A 17,433-nucleotide genomic window follows, 5' to 3' on the forward strand; every position below is an offset into this window, starting at 1 on the left:
ATTGCCTTAGGACTTAGAACATGCCTTGTTGTTGTCAAATTCACGTGTAATAAACGATTTTTGGGGGTTTTCTCAACGGAATTTATGACTTCTCTCTCCCTACTAAAGAAAGTTTCTTTAGTAGGGAGAGAGAAGTCATAAATTCCGTTGAGAAAACCCCCCCAAATCTAGTTAGTTTATTGGCTTTGTCACACACAAAAAAATACTACGGTTTACAATAGGAAATAAACAAAAATAAAGAAAATATCGTTTATTACACGTGAATTTGACAACAACAAGGCATGTTCTAAGTTCTAAGGCAATTTTATTGACAACATTTCACAAAAAAAAAAAAACGCTTTACTCGACCGATCTCAGAACAGCCGAATTCCGAGCTACGACAAGCAACCATTGCCTGGGCTACCTGTGGTCTGACATTTTCAGACGAGCGACGCAGCTTGGGCAGCGGCTATATTGATGCGCATGCTCCCTCTGATCATTACATAATTCAACATGGCGGCCGTATTTCGTGCAGTTCTACGGTCTAGACTTGTTTTGGTGCGCCGAAAGACAGTTAAACCTTTATTAGTAGGCGGCTATCGCTTGTATTCCGAAAAAATAATAGACCCTCCGCAGCTTGGTCCATCAATACCTAACTACAAGGTTAGGGAAGATGAGACAACGGAGATGAAGCGAGCTCGACTACTCTACCAAAGCAGGTAGGGTAAGGTTTCGAAAGTACTGGCGCGTGTTTCTCGAACCTTCCAAGAATTCTAGGAAATGGGTCTCTAGCCCTAGAAGTTACTGTATTGTAAGTGGTATTCGATGGCATTTTTTAGTTGTCAATAAATTAGAATGCTATAATCCCACGCATGCCGGTAAAATTTCAGTTTGAATGTGTGCTCTTTTGGGGTATTTTTACTATTCGTTGTTGTATTGAAAAATAGTTTTTTTGCATCCGTCGTTTACGGACGCACAGAAGGTACATTACAGCCTGTCATTAACAACAGTCAAGCATATAGACTCGAATTTTTTGCATACGTTTTGTCATTTCATCTTGTAACATTATAAGTTTGTCTATCGGAGGACAGGTGCACATTTCAACAAGATATTTACTTAATAAAAAGAAGTCCATTTTACTAGTAATGTAAGGTCAAGTAAAAATCAACAAATGATTTCCATTCCTGCCCATATGTTTTTTGGGGGCTGATTTAAAATTTTAATTATTTTTAACCAAAAGCCTATAAACCGAGAAATAACTTATGGTACTGATTTTGAAAACACTCCTACTTATCTCTTGGGAAGAGTGTAAATACACCTCGTCATTAACAAAAAGAAATAAAATAAAAAGCCGCTTGCCCACTCAATTTTTTTTAGAAATCTGGGCTGGAAACTGTTTATTTTTACTTGGCCTAATTACTTAGACTCAATTACTTAAGTTATAGAGGAAAATCCAGATTTTCATCCCCTTTTGTCCCCTTAACTGCTGCATAATTTCACTGTGTCTACATAAAGGAGAGGCCTGGGACTTGGAAAACAGGCCGTTTTATAGAAATGCCTAATATGTGAGTGCCTTAATTGGAAGTTCCACTTTATGCTGATATTCATGATTCTGTCTCCAGAAAAAGAGGAATGCTGGAAAATGGCTTGTTACTAAGTACATTTGCTGACAGACATTTGGATGAGTTTGACGATGACATGCTTCAACAGTACGACTATCTGATCAACCAACCGACAAATGACTGGGACCTGTACTACTGGATAACTGAGAATAAACCAACCCCAGATGAATACAATTCACCTGTCATGGACATGATCAAAGACTTTGCTAAAAATGAGGATCGAGATGTTCGTACGAGGCAGCCAGACTTGAAGCAGGAAGAACAAGAAGAAAGAGTGTTATAGATTCAAGTGGTGAAATCAAAGATGAAATACCCTGGGAACCAGAGGCTGGAATCCTCTTTTTGTGCCTCTGGTTTCCAGGGTAAAACTGTAGTAGGAGACTGTCTTTTCCAGACTTTTGAAAAGTTATACAATACAATTATTTTCTGTCGAGGACGTAAGGAGTGGTCACACAGTCTCCTGATAAGACCTGCAGCATTTGTTAGTGTACTGCCTGGTAGCAGCACTGACACTAAATGAAAACAACAGTAGTACTGCCAAGGTTTTGCAAGTAAAGCTGCTTTATTATTTACCTACACCCATCAACCTTACTGCAAATTTCAACATTCTTATAACTCTGTTCAATAATTCCCAACTGATAAACTGCTTACATTTGGCTTGTTTTGATTGGTCAGTGCCTTGTGGAGTGGTGGTGTGATTGGAAACCATTTCAGTGCTGGCCTATAAAAACCCTTTATAGCCAAATTTGTTGTTGCACAACCTCCCAGAATAAAAATTCCTTTCTTTGTTTGGAATAGTGCGTATTCAATCAAACCAAACAATAAAAACCAGACAAACCACCCCAAAGCTTGTGTCTGACTACATGCTATTCCCAAACGAGACATGGATTTTGGATTCGCTGAGGTCGCGCAACAAAGAATTTGGCTATAAGGATTTTTAATGACGAAAGCCAGAAAGGGATTTGGCTATTGAAAATTCTTTGCTAGAGTTTTTGATATTGAAAACAGCAGTAATCTGGAAAAAAAATGTTTGAAAATAATTACTTTTGAATGTTTTGAACTATAAAGATATTACTAGAAGAGGGTGATTTCCAGTACATTTGTTTTTACAAAAGCTAATCAAACCATACTATATTGTAGATATTGAAGTAGAGTTGTATACTATTGTTTTGTTTAGTACAGTATTAAACATTACAAGCTGCAATTTGCTTAGAAGAGTGAAATGCTCCAAACAACAGCGAAGCTACTCTATTTTTACAGAGGGGTAAAACAATCATTAACTGGTTTTGTAACAATTGATGGGATATGTAACAACAGCATTGTAACAAAAATCAACAAGATATGAAACAACCTATTCAACAGGATTTGGACAACCTAAGGATTTTATCATCCTTTGAACAACAACCCCATTTATAACAAAGATAAAACATTCCAAAAGTCTTCAGTGGTTCTAATAGCGATGAGGACATCAAAATATCAGTCCTAGGTAACCAAACCTTGTTGACCCGTCTCAGGAAGCAAAAAGGATACACTGACATCATCAACAACTCCATAAACTATCTATACCAACTTGAAACAGTACTAGGACCAAATTCAGTTGACCTGTCCCAGGAGCTAAGGGGGGTATATGACGTCCCAGGAGCTAAGGTGGTTATGTGATGTCGTTGTTGGGGGAGAACTCAGTGGTCAAAGTTGAGAAATGCCTCTACTGGTTTAATTCCATGATTGTAGTAATTCTGCCAGTAACACAAGTTAGGAATGTTCTTGTGTCACAGACAAATAGCCTACAAGCTGGCTCTCATTGTGTTTAAGGGGAAATGTTTGTTTTGAGGGTTCAGGATCCCTGTGGTGCAAAAAATCGAGAGCAGTGGGAGGGTAAAAGGGGAATTCATGAGCATAGAGCTGTTCCCATTAATCTGTAAAACACTGGAGTGCTACTTGCTAACAGGTGATAGTGGTTAGTGTTACGAAGTATTTTTAAAGAGTTAAATTAGACAAAAGAAATTGACAAGCACACAAAATAGTATTTATCTATCAACTGTCATTTGGATAAATGCTTGAAATAAAATAATAAAATAAATTTGTGCACATCCCTAGAAACCTATTGTTTATGATCACTTACTATCACTCATTCTTTCAGGCTATTACAAAGTTAATGTTTCAAGGATTAATGGGAGCAGCTCTATTGTAAATTATAGAATCTTTTGTTGCCTCAACACACCCTTACGCAACACACCCTCTGAACAATGAAAAAACAGTAACAAGAGTCAATCTCAAATCCTTTATACAAAACTTCCAGTAATATGGGAAAAAAATCCATGTACAAGTGGGGCTTGGATAGCTGTTATGTCAGCACTTTTGTATGAGTGAACAGTATAAATTTCCATTGGATCTGTTGATACTTGTAGTTAATGTGGTATATTGGAGGATCATGCAGTATTATAATATAAACTGTGTAGTAAGCATTCATTATTGCTTTGTTTTGACTGAGGAAAAGTTGTAATAATGAAGCATCGCAGCAGCAGTGTAAGAGAGGAGGAAATATCTAAGGATCGAATGTATGCTATCTGTTTCCACGCCAGCCACTCTGATATGAATCCCCCTTGTTCCATGATATATCCTCCCAATGATCATCCGCGAACGAGGGGTCCCCCCTGCCTTCCCTTCTATCATCTGGAGGCCCGGGGGGGTTATTGGGGCCAAACTGCCAGTTATCCTTATCACGACCCAACTTTAAAGGAGGAGGCCCCCCTTGATTATCCCAGTCACGAGGAGAGCCCCTCGGGTCTCGTCGAGGGTCCCTGCTGCGATCAAAGTCCTGGTTTCGGTCATCACCCGACCGTTTTCTCTGAAGTCCAGGCTGGTTCAAGCCCAGCTTTACCATATCCAGCTCAGCCCCTGGGGGTGGAGCTATTGGTGCAAGCGATAGCAGACTCATTAGAGGCTTAGGACCACTTCCTTCCTGTGACCTTGGCTGTTCATTTGGGGGCCGCCTGTCCTGTGGTCCTCTGGGGTCTTGGGGTCCTGGCCGTGGATTGTGGGCTGGCTGAGCACGTGGGTCCCTAGGGCCCCTAAAGTCCTGCTCCCTAGGGCCATCCCACGGAGGTCTATCCTGAGGCCCTCTGTCATCTGGTGGTCTTCCAAATGGTCCGTCGTTGCTCCATGGTCTATCCTGTGGCTCCCTTCCACCTGCAGGACCTCTCCCAGCAGGATTGAATCCTCTGCTGTTCTGATTTCCAGGAAACGGGTTATCAGGACCAGCATCTTGCCTGAAGTTCCTTGGGTCATTCTGGTGAGGTCCTCTTCCTGGCATGTTGAAAGCATCCATGTCGCCTGAAGTGGGTGGAGCCAGCGGCAGATTGTCAGGGCCACGTGGAGGAGAACCAAGAATTCCTGGCTTGGGACCATCATTAACTGGTCTCCTTGGGTCATTTCCAGGTACCCTTCTAGGGTCTCCAGGTCCTCTGCGAGGATCGTTTGGCCCCCAGTTGTCAGGTCTGGGTCCCCGTACTTGGTCTTGTGGCCAGGGTGGCTCAAATGGTGGGCCCCTATTCTCAAGGGGTCTCATTTCTTCTGTATGCCCATTAGGACCAAACTGGTCAGGACCACCATGTTGGTACGGCCTTTGGCCAGGTTTAAATGGAGGGCCACTATGGTTCTCTGGCCCAGGTTTGTTTCCACCTGAAAATTACAGAGAAAAGTATACATATATGTGTGCTAATATATGTATGCTAAAAAAGTGACCAACGTCTGGAAATTACACCTTGTGTTTTACTCAAATACTATATAACATCTTCAGACTCCAAACATTTTGCTTGTTTGTTTGAATAGCACATGCAAACAGTTACTGTGCCACAGACAGAGGGCAGAGAGAGGAAATATGATCATCACTTTATCGAAGTGCAATAATTTAACAAGAGCATCTGCCAAGCATTTTTAGGGATTGCGTCCTAAGTCTTTCCCCATCCTTCTGCCATCTTTCCCAATCCTTCTGTCATGCTTTTAGTCAGACATAGGTGTAGACACTAACCCACTACAACATTCCAATCAAAGTGCTCTTTACCTTGGACGTTAAACCCTGGCGGCTGAAACATGTGCCCCCCACCTACTCTGGGCTGGAATGGGGGAGCATCTGGTCGCAAGCCATGTCCAAACGTGGGAACATTGTCACTATTACCAAACAGTGGTGGTTTGTTTCCAGGATTGGCAATCATTCCAGGATTTGGGGGTTGGGCTTTGAAACCAGGAAGGGTGAACTGGTCCATGACAGGGGCTGGTTTGGATGGCTGATGTATGGACTGCTTTGGAGGGCTTCCAAAATCTGGTAAACCAGCTACAATACAAATAATATTTACAGTATCAGCAATGAAGAATGAGCAACTGATTAATTTTTTTTAAAACATTCAAATGCCCCAAAACAAAATCCAAATATATATTCAAGCAACTAAACCAATCTACTTGAGTCACTGAAAATTTAATCCATCATTAAATAAAAAAAATGGCTAAACCCTTTTGCTAGATTGATTATATTCGGGGCAGGGCACAATGTCATGCTTTAAAAAATGTGACATGGAATTCTGGTATTGAGTTTTGAGTGTGTAGGCTGCTAAATAAGATCAGTGGTGACCTACAAACACCACAGCCCCAAATGGACAGCCATTAGTGTACCTCCAGTACTCAGATCACTTGGCACAACTGATCATGACAAGAAACTGCACTTGAGGATAACTGGTACATTTTCATTTGTAACCATTCAAATACATTAAATGCTTGTTGAGCACCCAACTTCCAATAAATGACATGCTTCTAAATTAGTGCTACATTCAAATAAGCCCCCCACCCCCCAAAAAAATAATAAAAATAAAATTTTTAGAGTGACTGGTTGCAAGGCTTTTAGTACCCACAAATTACTCCTTTATTACTCTCTATTCTTTTTTTTAATTTCATAAAAACAACAAGTTACTCAGTTCATGTCCACAATATTAATTGATTTATATTATTTTTCAAAGACACTGAAGCAGTGGTGTCGCCTAGTCATAAACATTGGGTAGAAGGAGACATTGTCTTTATAGAAATAACAGTTGAAAATCCCTACTTGCTTGTCTAACATTTTATGAAAAAAAAATAGTGGTGGGTGGAGATAGTATGATCTGTTTAAAGCATTACATGGATTTGTTTATTCACATGTACTTACTGTGAGTATCAAGGAAGTCTGGATCAGATGTTGAGAATGTGGTGTCCATTCCAGGAATAACATTAGAATTTTTCACAGAAAATCCCCGCACAGCCCCAGCAACATCATCACCTGTAAGAAAAGCGTGGAAGGATAAGCCACATGGATGATCTGAGGGTGTAAATTAACTGGATATTTTTTAATGTATACAACAATGTATATACATTTCACACAATCTTAGACCTGTTTGTGCAAGTAAATACCAGAGTCCATAATAGCCAATTAATTACAGTTTTTGCTTGTCATTTAGTTTGCCTAGGGTTTTTTTAGGTAAGAGTAAACTGTATTCTGAGACCACAGAGTACTGTAATAACATGAGATCTCATGACACAAATAAAATGTAAATCAAATAAAATTGCAAGCTCTCTTACCAACATCATCTTCTGTGTCCTGGATATTCAGATTGTATCTATCCCTCATCCTGTCACCAAGCCGATTTCTTGTCCAGAATTTACTGTTAGGATAAAAATAATAAAATAAGTACTGCTTCTTTTACATATATATCAATGTATGCAATGCTGTTTTCTTGTTGTTTGGTTATGGTCCTAAACAACCCCAATATATGAATATAATATAAAAATGTTTTGTTTTGCAGTACAGGTTTAAACATGAATAAAGGTATTGATTTTTTTAATATTGTACATAATTGGCAAAAAGATAAAAACATTGTTTTCTAAGTAAGAGAAAGGCTAAAAAGAAAAGGCTTGTAAATACCTGGTATGGTCATTTGAGCCAGAGCAAAGAATGTGGCCGAGGGGATGCCAGGCAAGACTCCATACCATGCCCTCATGCGCAGACTCCATGTTACCCACATCTTTATCAGACCTGTATGACATAAACATGACAAAAACATGGTAAAAAATTAACTCCATCAATGCCAGAACCATACACTGTTAAACATCAATGGATATTTATAAAATAATAGATAATGGTAAACATATTTCTCTGCATATGGCAGAAAAGGATTAGGATCCAGTTACCATGTGTGCCTCCAATATTAAAAAAAGAAGAAAAGATGTATGCTATAGATACTGTACCAAAAGCAAAAAACTGTAAGAAAAAGTGTAATAGCAGTAATTTTTGTGAATCCTACTAACCCTGACATCCAGAACATGATAGCACCATCAGAGCCGCCACTAGCAAACAGGTTCTCGTGTATTGGGTGCCATGCTATAGCTACAGAACACTAACAGTTATCAGAGAGCAACCACTAGCCACAAGACTTACAACCACATTGACAACTTAATGGGTAACTTAATGGGTAAGGATTGGGGATAATGGGTAATGGACCTATTTCAGAAATGAGGCATTTCTGACATTGCAGATTCAGTGGTTTGGGAACAACTTCTATTTATCCTAAAAAAGGTTGTGCCTTTGTAAATTTGATACTTGCAAAAGTTTTTAAAGACAGTTTATTTAGGGGAGGGGGCGGGCTTCACAGTAGGTGAGTTCTCATGCTTATAGCTTAGTACCAATTGAAGATATCTCTACCTGTTGCCTCGCGCTTGTGCCCTCTGAATGCCTGCAGCTCCTTCATGGCTCGGATATCAAAAAGTTTCAGGAGGTGATCCCTTGATGCAGTCAGCAGCCAGTTGCCATTCTGGTTCCACTTGATGCTCATGACAGTGCTTTTGTGCACATGACTGAAAAAAGAGAACATCAGAAGCTGTGTTCACACATGGACCAAACATGCACATGACTGAAAAAAGAGAACATCAGAAGCTGTGTTCACACATGGACCAAACATGCACATGACTGAAAGAAGAGGATATCAGAAGCTGTGTTCACACATAGACCAAACATGCACATGACTGAAAGAAGAGAACATCAGACACTGTGTTCACACATGGACCAAACATGCACATGACTAAAAAAAGAGAACATCAGAAGCTGTGTTCACACATGGACCAAACATGCACATGACTGAAAGAAGAGAACATCAGAAGCTGTGTTCACACATGGACCAAACATGCACATGACTAAAAGAAGAGAACATCAGAAGCTGTGTTCACACATGGACCAAACATGCACATGACTGAAAGAAGAGAACATCAGAAGCTGTGTTCACACATGGACCAAACATGCACATGACTGAAAGAAGAGAACATCAGAAGCTGTGTTCACACATGGACCAAACATGCACATGACTGAAAGAAGAGAACATCAGAAGCTGTGTTCACACATGGACCAAACATGCACATGACTGAAAGAAGAGGAAAAAGATATCAGATTCTATGTTTAAAGTGAGTTTTGCTCACTTGTGCATTCATATGGAAACAAAAACATGTGTTGCTCACTAATGTATGCATACTGAAATGAAACATGTGTTGCTCACTAATGCATTTATACTGGAACTCACTTGTATATAGAAAATTGAAATGTTTTTCTCACTCAAATAGAAAACTTAACAAGTTTTTCTCACTTGTGCATACAGACTTGAACATGATTGGAATATCACTAGTCTATCTAAGAGCGTAAAAGTTGTATCATCTACATAAAAAAGCAGAAATATTTGGAGGAATCCATTAAGGCGTCAATTTATTCCTCAAACATTTCTCAGCACTGTGACGCATCCTCATACCTGTCAACTCTCCCACATTAGGCGGGAGTCTCAAGATTTTGGACCCCTTCTCCAGCTCTCCTGCGTCCAGCACCAAATCTCCCATTTTTTTAGCTATTTTAATTGCTTCCAAAAAATAATTCTATAGAAAATTGTCATTTTGCCTATTTTCTAATACTTAAAACAATAATTCCCTTGCATAGCAAAATTTATCGAACACCCTCATGAGATCTACAAGTGGATTTGTTTGCGAAAGCTTTAAATACGGCAAACGCCTGCGAGGTTATACCCACCTCCTCCCCCCCCCCAAAAAATGAATATACCCCACCCCTCCCCCAAAAGCCTTGAGATTTTCGGAGGTTGACGGGTATGCATCCTAGTTTGTCTGAAAGAGACTGGTGACTACTGTATGTCATCAACTTATTGGATTCTTACCCAGATTTATCTACTTACAGGGTTGCTAGTCCATTGCCTGTGCGTGTGTCCCAGAGTTTAATTGGTTGTTGGCTATCTTTGCTTCCAGACACTAAAAGACTTTTGTGTGGATGCCAATCAATGCACTTCACATCAGCACCATGACCTGAAAACCCCCAATAGTTTACAGATTCATATGGTGTGTTATTCTATAACAACATAAATACTGCAACATTGCAAATTACTTTCAAAACAAAGATTACAAACAGAGTATATCATAAAAACTGAAGTGGGCAGTGCTTTGGCAACAGTTGACTCTGCATTGAAAGCTACTACAAATACAAAAACAAATTCTCCAACAGCGACCAATCCAGGGTGTGGGGAGGTCCCTGGGGCAGTACAAAAATTAATGGAGCTTTTTTAATTGGATACTGGCTCCACCATCCAATGTTGTTTTCAAGAGAAGGGGACAATAAATGTTTCTCATTACAACTCCATTCTTATAACAGCAAACACCATGCCTGAGTCAGACCATTTAACTCTTCTGGTCTTTAAATATTTTACAGCATTATTTGGTCGAAAGAAAAAAGCTCCACAACATGAAAACATTTTTTTCCTATTTTGACCACACCCTTAGCCACCAAAAACATACATGACTATCATGGGTCAGAGTCTTCAAAGAGGGATGGGGCCCTATTTTTGCCTAAGTATTTTAGATGTACTGTTAATACATGCTTGCTATCTACAAGGCTATAACTAACCTCTGAGTGTCTTCTCCTCCATGCAGCGATAAAAGTCCCAGATTTTCACTAGTCCATCATCAGCACACGAAGCATACTTATTGTCGGTAGGAGAAAAGCTAGAAATAATCAAAGTACGGCTTTGCTGCTCGCATGTTTACTAATTTTATTCCGTTTGTTTTATCGCAGCCCAATTCCTCAACTTATAAATGGAGAGTTTAGACTGATTTTCATTAACCTGTGAACTACACTTTAGCATATTACACTTTATTGTGATATCATTCTATTGTTCTCTTTTGTGTTTTACTGAATATTACCCTTTGACTATCACACTTTGTTTCACAGGTTGATGAAAACCACTCTATTGTTCCTAAAAAAACCTTCAAGATCCATCACCAAAAATTCCACGGAATCTGAATTTAGAACAGACCCATAAACAGGAACATGAAATGTCAGCCCATTTTTTTGTACCGTTTTCTTTTATATGTTATTCCTACAGTGCAGTAGTAACAATTTTTTCATTCATTTGAGCAGAACACTGACTTATTAGAATAGGTCCTTCTGGACTCCCCGGCTAAAGACCTGATATGGGTGCCAAAACATTCTTACAGGATATATCCACAAATGGAAGGTAATTTATGATTCATACAGTAGCGACTAAAGTATTTATTTGTTGTGCACAACCATTTTATTGTTTGAGGTTTGATAGAAAAAGAAAAGATAGGATTGCAGTCTTTGTTATTTTTGGGTTGGTCAGGGAAGGTTCAGGGAGGGGTCAGGGCAGGTGGAGAAATAACAGGGTGTTAATCTTTATTTATTTTAGGAGGAAATAGGTTTATTTTCATCAAATAAACAAATAGAACAGATATCATCCCAAAAGTCACCATAGGATGCAGTGGAAAGCAAACTATGAAGAAAGAGTTTAAAATTTCAAGGGCTATCTGACAGCCCCTGGTTACCAAGGTGACTGGCTGATGGCAGTGAATTGCCATAGCAACTGTTGCTAACCTGAGTCCTCTAACCGGCTCCTTGTGTGCTTCATACATTTGTACATTGTTCATATTGGACTGCCAATACTTGACAATACCAGAGTGATCGGCCGACAGCAGCCAGGAGTCATGATGGTTCCATACCATAGCACGGACAGGAGATTCATGGGCCTGAAAGAACACATGATCAAACAAACAATATACCAAGAGATTCGTGGGCCTAAAAAAACACATGATCAAACACAATTTAAACAAGAGGTTCCACTATAAAAGGGAAAGCTTCTCCCAACCCCTGGCTAAAAAAATCAGTTATCAATCAGCGGTCAATGTGTCAAAATTTTAGGACAACTGCTTTGAGTGCTAAATTCAAATTTCATATTCTAAACCAAATTAAATATCATTCCTAGACTTGCCCACCTAAAATGTTCCTATTTAAAGTAAAATAATGCTATACCAAGCTGTGCATGCTCTAAAATACAAGCATTTTCATCAAAGCACAAGAATAATTAATGAAGACGCGTAAGATTATGGATAGCGCAAAATTTAAAATTTTGCATCGAAAACGTGAGTGGACAGCAAATCTTTAACTTATCAAACTCTTAAGGGCATATGGTACTATCTCGTTGCTACGAAACTCAATTGCTACGAAAGTGAAAAGTGCTACATTTGGTTAAAAAGACTAAAATCGCTGCGAGACTTCCAACTTGATTACGTGGCCCAGTGGTTAGCACCTTTTACTCGTAAGTAAATGTTCAGGGTTCAATCCTCGGTCAAGTCTTTTTTTTTTCTTTGAAACTCCAGTTCTAATTTTCTTTTTTCTTTTTTTCCAGGAGATTAAAATAAACTTTTGACATTTTGTAGAAGAAAATGCAATTTTTATATGTTTTTTTGAGAATAGAAATAAATGGCAGCCATTTTCAGCGAGAAAAACATGTTAATTTTGAACATTTTACAACAATTGTGAATTTTTTTTTCACTCAAACCATTGATATTACCATTCCTAACAACTTTACCTATGGGACTTTTTGAAGAAATTAAAAAGTTATTACCAAATAAGTGGTTTTCGAAAGAAAGAAATTCGCCAATTCCCGTGGTATCAAAATTTTGCAAATCTGATGCGTGAAATTTAAGAAAATAGTGATGTTAAAATATTTCTGCATAAAAATGTATGTTAGATTTGAACAGTAGCTTCTTCGACACGTTTTTCTGTTCTGGGTCATGTGACAATGAGAGGGGTCAGATGACGTCATGACCTGTGTCAGATTTGCAATTGATCAAAATACTGCTAAGCTTGTCCCAGTAAATAGAACAACAGTCAACCCACTTACTGTCAATATAGTCTCAAAGTTAAAAGTTAAGCCATTCCATAAAGTGAACTCCCCACTTGAAGCACCAGTTACCAGACGACGACCTTCTGGAGTCCACTAATTCATAATTTGGATAAAGAACACAATGTTATGATGAGGGCAAAGGAATATGTAAACATGTTTGAGGTATCAAAATGTTAAAACAAACATGGATGATTTATATAGAACCAAAGCAAAATATATTCTGGCTATTTCACACTGAACCACTGCTTTGAGAAAATCTATGTAAATTCAAATGAAAAGAATAAGTGATAGTTCCTGTAATTTCTAAAGAAACCCCAAATTATGATGTCATGATATGCATATGTAGAATAATACAAGGTTAGTGTAAATTCTTTGAATTTCAAAGACCAACCCCCAAAAAGATTGACCTCTCTCATTATAATTCTAAGTATATATTTTCCCGAAATGAAAATGCCAGTTTTTGGAAAGCTAATAAACACGATCGAAATTATAATCTACTCACAACTACACAAAAAATTGGGCAACGCAGCTTGTTGGTTGATGTCCTTACAAACTTTGTAGTGACAGCATTAATAGGATTGTCTGGCATACATGATGGAGGCAGAATCTGTGGATATTTACAAATGGTAATGAGCTAAAAACAGAAATGATGGAAATCATTAGAAAACTAGGTATGGCAAAAAGATGGTTTTTGATTATTCTTCAATAAGAAATGACCCACTTTTTGGGAGCCAGGAGGATGTACCCCCCTGACTGACAGGTGGACTAACCATTTCTTGATGTGTACATCTGTCTCTGTATAGAGTATTTTGGTTTAAGATAATAGGGACCTCAATCATGCAAAAAGGTAGAACATCGCGGACGTTGGATTGGCGTGCGCATTGTTCTCAATGTTCCAACTATGCTTTCAACTATGTGGCTAGCACTGTCTGCGGCGTTGTTTTCACATGCTTTATGCACTTGTTATCGGCTTCCCCAAGGGGGGGACCCCGGGCTCTATGTGGAAAAATAGGGGCATTTGTGGGGACTTTGTGCCCAATTGTGGGGGAAAATATGTTGCCTTCGATTTACTCGGCCCTACCCCCTGGGGGAAATTCGCTTGTGGTATACCACGTGGAGACTAGGACTAGCGTGGTTGTCAAGCAAGATGGCGGATCATGCATGTCAGTATAGATTGACGGAGATCGTGTGTGTCAGTATAGACTGACGGATAAAGTGTGTGCCAGTATAGATGAACGGAGATCGTGTGTGTCAGTATAGATTGGCGGATATCGTGTGTGTCAGTATAGATTGGCGGATATCGTGTGTGCCAGTATAGATGAACGGAGATCGTGTGTGCCAGTATAGATGAACGGAGATCGTGTGTGCCAGTATAGATGAACGGAGATCATGCATGTCAGTATAGATTGACGGAGATCGTGTGTGTCAGTATAGATTGACGGAGATCGTGTGTGTCAGTATAGATGAACGGAGATCGTGTGTGTCAGTATAGATTGACGGATATCGTGTGTGCCAGTATAGACTGACAGAGATCGTGTGTGCCAGTATAGACTGACGGAGATCGTGTGTGCCAGTATAGACTGACGGAGATCGTGTGTGCCAGTATAGACTGACAGAGATCGTGTGTGCCAGTATAGACTGACGGAGATCTTGTGTGCCAGTATAGACTGACAGAGATCGTGTGTGCCAGTATAGATTGACAGAGATCGTGTGTGCCAGTATAGACTGACAGAGATCGTGTGTGTCAGTATAGACTGACAGATATCAAGTGTGTCAGTAAAGACTGACGGAGATCGTGTGTGCCAGTATAGACTGACAGAGATCGTGTGTGCCAGTATAGACTGACAGAGATCGTGTGTGCCAGTATAGACTGACAGAGATGGTGTGTGCCAGTATAGACTGACGGATATCGTGTGTGCCAGTATAGACTGACGGAGATCGTGTGTGCCAGTATAGACTGACAGAGATCATGTGTGCCAGTATAGACTGACAGAGATCGTGTGTGCCAGTATAGACTGACAGATATCAAGTGTGTCAGTAAAGACTGACGGAGATCGTCTGACGGAGATCGTGTGTGCCAGTATAGACTGACGGGAATCCTGTGTGCCAGTATAGACTGGCGGATATCGTGTGTGCCAGTATAGACTGACAGATATCAAGTGTGTCAGTAAAGACTGACGGAGATCGTGTGTGCCAGTATAGACTGACGGGAATCCTGTGTGCCAGTATAGACTGGCGGATATCGTGTGTGTCAGTATAGACTGACAGATATCAAGTGTGTCAGTAAAGACTGACGGAGATCGTCTGACGGAGATCGTGTGTGCCAGTATAGACTGACGGGTATCCTGTGCCAGTAGATGCGACAGAGAATCCTGTGTCAGTAGAGTGATTTCAAGTCGTCACGTGTTCAGTTAACAGCAAGTGTTTTTATCTCATCACAAGCCATTTGGGCGCTGTTGTTTGTATATTATTGCACTGGATATTGTTAAAACAATGTTGGGTGAATGGAGATTTGTCTTTATTTTTACACACTTTATAACATTATTTTGCACAAATTGTTACAACATGGGGACAATATGGGGGCTTTGCTTCATATGTGCCCCACCATAATGGGGACTTTGAGAGTATAGCCCCACATATAGGGGAAATATGGGGTCTTTGAAAGCTCGATTTTCAAAGTCCCCATATTTTCCCGGGCCCCCCCTCGGGGAAGCCGATGATAAGCTGATGATAAGCCGTGCAATATAATGATTAATGATCATTTGGAAGTTTTGCATCATCAAACTCATAATTATATTTTGCCTAGCTCAACAACTGTCTGGCAGACTGCATTGTAGTGTATGTTTTTAACGTTTTACTCAAAAGAAAATTGAAAAAGTGAAGAGAATTTAGTAACCACGACTAGGGGAATAAAGTACCTCGGCAGCATATGCCTCGTCTGGTTGTATGCCATGCCTGGAATCGAGATGTTTGAACCACTTCCGATTCTGCCAAAATCAATAACATTGCATATGTGCATAAGACAACCTTCTTAAATCACAACATCAAGCTTATCGGCACTTGAAAAACTTTAGTTTCCTTTGATTACTGTAGGTGTAACACCTTAAACTAGTAAAAAAATCTATATATAACCACGATCGAAGACATTACCTCGAAACTTTGCTGATAAAATCTACCGAGTGCTTATTACTCACCTCTAAAAACTTCACAACACACGAGTTGTAATCAATGGTTTTCCTAATGACGGCTTTTCGCATCCGTTTTCCATCAAATACCATCGGTTGTCGATTTAGAAACGTTCGTGGTTCCTCGGCATTCGGATCGGCAGCGGGCGCAGCCACGGGCCCACCAACCGGCTTTTGCATCGCCTTCATGGGCCCCTGGTGCATCGGTTGGTACATCTTTAGGTTCGCTGGCGCTTTACCACAATCTTATTATGTACTGGTGGCGAAAAGAGCGTTCATATTCATGATAACGGTCCGATTTCCGAGCGGAAAACCGTCATTCCGTAAAAAACCGCCATCTTGAATCTCCTTTGACATGTGTGCACGTTATCACGTGATCAAGAATCGTGCGAGTACAATGACTGGAAGACTCCTCCACAGGGATCCCTTGATTTAGGTTTTTTTAAACCTAAAAGGTGTTTGAAGTAAAAAGAGCCAAAATAGATTTAGATGTTTCTAAAACGCAGTATCGAGCAGTAGATTGAAAGATGTTTTTATTTTATTGGTGACTATAACTACGAAGGAAGAAACCCGTCCCCCCTGCCCCGAAACCCAAAAATAAGCAGGCTTTTTTCAACTGCTCATCATCGCGAATCTTGTATCTTTTTATGCCGGGGGCATCCTCGGGAGACCAGGGCACCGATCGAGTCATCCTGCTTGTTCTATTTTAATCCTAACGAGTGAATTCGTGTACTATTGCCTGAAATGAGAGGGAATATCATAATCCACTATAAGCTATTTAACAAATAGATCTCATTTTTGCTTGAGTCTGTCCAGGGAAGAGTGTTTGTCCTACAATGGTGCACACACAGATGGTCTCACAGCGTTCTTAAGTAAAAAAAAGTACGGACGAGACACGGTAATGACACGTTGTGACGTCTTATGTGCATCTATCAGAGTACGGGTGCACAAAAAAGATCCCTTTGCTTTTTTTAACGTTTTCTTACGTTTCGATCTAGTTATATGGGAGAGCACGCCCGCACGCAGACGGTATGGGTGCGTGTGTCCTTAATACATAGACCCAGCTGACAAATCATAGCGCGCGATTTATGTCTCATTGTGTAAAAGCAAATAGCGAGACAATCCGCAACTTGTAATAAAAATAGAAATATACGACCACTAATGTTTCTGCTTCCTCTTTCTCTCCGAATATTATCTATTTCTATAGTAAAAAAGACTACGAAGAAGACTCCACAAATCTAGTGCTTTTTTCTTTCGCAGTGGCTAGGTGTGAGGTAATAACGAAAAAGATTCCTTTTGTGTCAACAGCTCGTTACCGCAACCGGAAGTGACGTTTGTCATACTGTACACAAGTAAAAATTTTTTTGTTTCTATGACACC

General features: G+C 39.8%; 2 protein-coding genes across 3 annotated transcripts; one reads left to right on the forward strand and one right to left on the reverse strand.

Moving 5' to 3' along the window:
* The first annotated feature begins 450 nt into the window (after positions 1 to 450).
* LOC5512768 (succinate dehydrogenase assembly factor 2-A, mitochondrial) lies at positions 451 to 2,805 on the forward strand. The gene is made up of 2 exons (XM_001633034.3): positions 451 to 698; positions 1,602 to 2,805. The coding sequence occupies exons 1-2, from the start codon at positions 493 to 495 to the stop codon at positions 1,882 to 1,884; spliced, it is 489 nt and encodes a 162-aa protein (XP_001633084.3). The 5' UTR covers positions 451 to 492; the 3' UTR covers positions 1,885 to 2,805.
* Positions 2,806 to 3,868: 1,063 nt separating this feature from the next.
* Positions 3,869 to 16,428, reverse strand: LOC5512743 (flowering time control protein FY). 2 transcript variants are annotated; one of them, XM_048725081.1, is made up of 14 exons: positions 16,063 to 16,428; positions 15,787 to 15,855; positions 13,371 to 13,475; positions 12,866 to 12,961; positions 11,557 to 11,708; positions 10,570 to 10,667; positions 9,848 to 9,974; positions 8,326 to 8,477; positions 7,932 to 8,010; positions 7,549 to 7,659; positions 7,206 to 7,288; positions 6,796 to 6,906; positions 5,779 to 5,934; positions 3,869 to 5,282 (listed from the first exon to the last, which is right to left on the reverse strand). In XM_048725081.1, the coding sequence occupies exons 1-14, from the start codon at positions 16,267 to 16,269 to the stop codon at positions 4,165 to 4,167; spliced, it is 2,664 nt and encodes an 887-aa protein (XP_048581038.1). In that variant the 5' UTR covers positions 16,270 to 16,428; the 3' UTR covers positions 3,869 to 4,164. The 2 variants fall into 2 exon arrangements, with proteins under 2 accessions (XP_048581038.1, XP_048581037.1); XM_048725080.1 differs by having other exon boundaries at positions 5,665 to 5,934; positions 16,063 to 16,427.
* Positions 16,429 to 17,433: the final 1,005 nt, after the last annotated feature.

This window comes from Nematostella vectensis, chromosome 3, assembly GCF_932526225.1.
Source record: "Nematostella vectensis chromosome 3, jaNemVect1.1, whole genome shotgun sequence".
NCBI lineage: Eukaryota > Metazoa > Cnidaria > Anthozoa > Actiniaria > Edwardsiidae > Nematostella > Nematostella vectensis.